At 42.3% G+C, this 4732-nt stretch overlaps 1 protein-coding gene and 1 long non-coding RNA gene across 3 annotated transcripts in view; one reads left to right on the forward strand and one right to left on the reverse strand.

Moving 5' to 3' along the window:
* LOC111266362 (receptor-transporting protein 3) overlaps positions 1 to 2585 on the reverse strand; it is a 6768-nt gene extending 4183 nt beyond the window's left edge. Inside the window, exons 1-2 of one of the 2 annotated variants that reach the window (XM_022843804.2) lie at positions 2499 to 2585; positions 113 to 242 (exon numbers count right to left, since the gene is read on the reverse strand). In XM_022843804.2, the coding sequence (XP_022699539.1) occupies positions 113 to 238 (126 nt within the window). In that variant the 5' untranslated portion in view covers positions 239 to 242; positions 2499 to 2585. Of the gene's footprint in view, positions 1 to 112; positions 243 to 1349; positions 1568 to 2498 lie in introns of those variants that run through there. The other variant, XM_022843803.2, reaches the window with a different exon arrangement.
* Positions 1 to 4386, forward strand: part of LOC147752691 (uncharacterized) — a 5532-nt gene extending 1146 nt beyond the window's left edge. The window contains exons 2-3 of the long non-coding RNA XR_015313395.1: positions 100 to 186; positions 1353 to 4386. This is a non-coding gene — a long non-coding RNA (uncharacterized LOC147752691). The remainder of the gene's footprint in view (positions 1 to 99; positions 187 to 1352) is intronic.
* Positions 4387 to 4732: the final 346 nt, after the last annotated feature.

A 4732-nucleotide genomic window follows, 5' to 3' on the forward strand; every position in this document is an offset into this window, starting at 1 on the left:
TATATATATATCAGTTTCTTACTCGCTTAGAATTCTAGGATAGGATCTCTAATCGAAGATGACGTATCTCTATAACTATATTATTATATTTTCGATTAGGTTCGGGTTCTACCTTAGCGGAGTCGACGAATTGATTCCAAGATCCGAGTGGAGTGTCCGACACGGGCACTAGACTCCAGCGATGAGGTAAGTACGACGAAAACAGTTGTCCGAATTCACCCAACCAAACCTGCTCCATACCACTTATGGCAGAGAGAAATCGAAAAGCAAAAAATGGGATACAGCTAACGCTACAATAGTGAATCAGGTCTCGTACCATGATTTAAGTTTACAGTACTAATTTGTTTATGTATGGACTTCGTAACGTTCCATAGACAAAGGAACAATAACTAGAAAAAGCTCTAGGATGCAATTTGGTTGTATTAAGCGGCGGGCGTATATATTGACTTTGTATGTTGAACCATGTTTCGTAGTTCGTAAAATTGCGAATCAGAGGAGAAGCAACGACACATTGTCTTCGAAGTCAGCTAAAATACAGTCCCGAGTCTTTTTCCTTATATACTGTTTTATTCAAGACGAAGGTTTTTGTTTATTTTGAAGGCGGAAAAAGCTTTACAAACAAGACAAATTCTTTATATCCTATACTGACTGAATGTCCTTATGTATATATATATATATCGTTTCGCTGGCTTTGAAGTTTGCGCATCTTAATACATCGGATAGTACTGGTTTGATCCTGATAAGTTAGACCTTTCAGCACTAATGCTTCTTCAATACGTTAATTTCCAAATTGATTGTAATGCCGTTTCATAAGTCTGTTAGGGAAAATTTGAAGAAATCCAGCAAGACTTACCCTGGCTATCGCTCTCAGTAAGTCCTTAATATCCCACTTATGTCACCAAAAAAAAAAAAAAAAAAACGCACAGTGTATAACGCAAAAATAAATAAGATAATTTTCCATAGCGAGATAGGAACCAGCTTGTATGTAAGGCACTGGCCTTAGATCGGACTGCGTTAAAACAACTCTCAAATAATTCAGAAAGCACCTCCGCAAAAAAGTGCTTACATATACCGCGTAAATAATATGGATTGAATAGCAGATGTTTCAGTAATTTATAATGAAGCTATTGATTTGTAAAAAAAACTACTGATCACTTAAGTTATGAAATTTTGTAAATTGTAATAAGCGAATAACCATAACAAGCTATAGCTATAACAGAGGCTATAGTGGAAGTCCAAGGTGGCAGCAGAGAATCTATCCCTTCTTGATTTATCTCTTAAGTTCCTAACATACTATAATATCATGCATGGTCTAGATTAGCGGTGATTAATTCTTCCTTTGTACGTACTAGGCCTGTTTCCACGGAACGACATGAGCGAAGGCAAGACCTGGGGGTATCACGGATCTTGGAAGACCGAGCAAGCCGAAAGTGGGGGTCGGTCCAAGGGAACCTCCGGAACAGCTTACGGGGCTAGGCATCCCCAGAGACGAACATTCTGAGCAAAATGTTCTGGCACACGGAGCTGGAACGACCGCATTGGAGCCGAGAGGAAATATACCCGACATAGCAACGAGTGCAATGAAGGGGTTTGTGCAGACGCCGGTTGGAATTCCCGAACACAAAGTTTGATTATCTGAGCACTTCCAAAGGCAAATTTAGTCGAGAGTCACATATCTTACTTCGGCTTGCGACGATTACGAAACCATGTGAAGAATAAACCTTCTTAAAAGACAGAAGTTGTATGCGTAGAGGGAACTGTGAATAGTGCTTAGTTTGGTGGTTGGTCTGATTCAAATGGTTGTAAAAATCATGGCAAGGAAATCTACGAATACTTCAACCGGCTAATTATGATCCCTTTTGTGACGAACCTTTGCAGGGTAGGCTCTTGCCTATCGCGTAGATACATTTACAGTATTGTTTGTCATGGCGATATAGGTGGCTTGCTCTATTGTCATTGCTATCAGTTTCCTGGTGCTTCTTTTTCCCTTGAAGCCTTCTTTTTTTTTTATATCGATTGCATGCCGTCCCTGTACCTATATTATTTATCTAGATCGAGTAATGGGATTATTCCTGTGTCAGTTTTATAATCCGTCGTATTCTATTCACTCCATTCTGCACACCGGCACGCCAATCCACACGTAGACTTTTTTTCAGAATACACTATTTTCAATAAACTTTGTGCAATTCCAGACTAAAAACAACTGTTCCCGCCGCCATCAACAGAAGCACTGTAAAGTTAAGTCCTTGCCACGCACTAGGTCGAAACTAGCCTGTCAATATTTATGGTGCAGCCCTGCGTGTCCACGGCATCGACGTGCCGAGCTCAGAATAGCGACAACTTGTTTTTACTACGAACACTACTACCATTAGCACTACCATCGTCATCACGATGGGCAACAGTCACGATGACAGCAGAAGTGGATGTACCAGTTCCCTCAACCAAAAAGACATTCGGAATTTTCACCGTAAAGGCGGAGGCAGGTCTATCTACCTTACCTTCATAGAGTATTTGTGTGGCTGACTAACTCGGCCTCTACGCCGCGGAACAGCTTGCCCCGCCTCTTGCTTACCACAGGCGTCCAGCAAGTTACCATACTAGCAGCACCACAAACGGGTGGACTTATTAACTGACGCACGGAACCTATCAAGCCTAGTAACTACCAGCAAACCGCACCCTGCTACTGTTACGCGCCGTAGTGCCTATCAAACTAGATACCTAGGCAAGCCACACCAGTAGGCCGGTCGGCCAGCAGCCCGCGTGTGACGGGAAGCTTTACCTGTTATGCATGTATGGGTCGATCTTTGCATCTGCGCAAATATCTTTGTGTGTATGTCTGTTTTTCGCGTGTGTGCGGGCGAAGCTGTAAAGGAATGCAGCTCCTGGGAACAGCGGAAGGCCTGAAGTTACGAGTAAACGTAAGTGCTGCATGGCCTATGGTGGTAGGCACAGCAAAAGCAATCGTGGTACGAGAATTTCGACTGCGTTAGCTGAAAATGCAGTATAACGAGGCAACCACGCCTCAGAGCAAATCATCGGTATAGATTAGATACGCACAGATCGGAGGGGCGTGTAGGCGACTAGGCCTATGGATGACGCCCTAAGCTAGTAACGACTACCAATGATAGGACTTCTGCTGTCAGTGCCGCCTATATCAACACGTTGTCGTCACAGTATGATGTTGCTAGCTATTGTTGCTGTCGCTAGTAAAACTGCCATAGTCGAACCGGAACAGCGCGTGACGGTGCATCTCGCATAAGGCTATGCGCTACCGTAATACTGACAGATTGGGACTGATGGGATGACGGACATTGCGACCAAAACACGGAACGCTTCGCCTAGCTGCGCCGACGACGAAAAACCTCTGCCCGTCTAGCTGAAATGGCTGGCTTCGATGAACGATGTTTGCCGAAAAACGTTCGCACGAACGGGTCGTCTTTACTGTCAAACGTTACAGGTTCAGCTTCCAATCAGGTCTTAAGCCAGTCAGTGACAGTCGGCTGCTGAGCTACGTACCGTTGTCCTTCCGGCTTTGGTGACCAACTAAAACAGAAGTGGTGCACTAGCAATGTTGTCGTCATACACGTGCAAGCGTGTACTGTTGAAAATATCTATTGTCTGCAGAGTCTGTATGGTGAAATTGATCGAACGGTATGTCCATAATATCCATGCACGAAAATAGCCTCTAATAGTAATACCGTGGTCAATCATTATCGACGTCACCATTGATCATAATAAATCATTTCATCAAAATATTCGTGGTATATACTATGATAATAAACATGTGCAGATTCCTCGAAGTGGCTGGTACGAGTCACCTGTCAATAAGGCAAGAGTATATCGTGCATTATTAAAGATGCTATATTTAGGCAGAGCTCTGTTTGAAGTTGTACTGTTCTATCGCTGCTAGGAGCATATAGTATACATGTAAAACTGTGCCCTGCCTACAACAGTTGAAGTATCTCCAGATTCACGTCGTTTTTCTTTTTGATTCAATGACACTTTCACTTCGCTCGCCTTTGTCGGATACTAGCAACGAAAAATTTCGTTGAAAACTAAAAGATAGCGTCGAAGAAGGCAGAAAAATAGGCCTCAATTAATAAAGTCGATTGCTCGTATTCCGTTAATCTAGGCTATCTTCGGCTAAAGATAGATGAGAGAACTGCGTGCATCACTGTGTGTTTTTACTCTATATCTATAGTTAATTTTCGAGTCGCATTGCGTAGTACAATAGAAAAATAAAGCAGAAATTCGCTGGACTCAAGCGCAGAAATTTAGCCCTCGAAGCAACCAGCTTTTGCATTATAATCTATTACCAATTATTATTATATAACCAACATGAATAAACATTGTATATCTAAAGCAGTCGGTCCGGAGGCCAAAGGTGTTTGTTTTTTGGTCAATACTGAGAATAGATATGGAGTCCTTCAATAAATACGACAGCTCAAGATCTTTCGGGAGCTCAACGTCGTCCTCCTATCAGTATCACATAAACAATACCCTGTTAGCTTCGTCGTCAACAAGCAAAGCGTATCTTCAACCTTGTAGCATATTGACGGTCAGCTAACGAGTCATAAAAACCTAAAAGCAATTTCATGACGAGCTTTTCTTTGGCTAGCGTGCTACGTTGATTATTTGCTATTTCGATAAAACTAAAGAATCGGCAGACTGTCAAATGATGAAGAGTCCAATTTGAGACAGTGATGATCTAGAAAGAAATAGAATGAGTACT

The sequence above is a fragment of the Varroa jacobsoni genome, unplaced genomic scaffold (assembly GCF_002532875.2).
Source record: "Varroa jacobsoni isolate VJ856 unplaced genomic scaffold, vjacob_1.0 scaffold_1076, whole genome shotgun sequence".
NCBI classification, from domain to species: domain Eukaryota; kingdom Metazoa; phylum Arthropoda; class Arachnida; order Mesostigmata; family Varroidae; genus Varroa; species Varroa jacobsoni.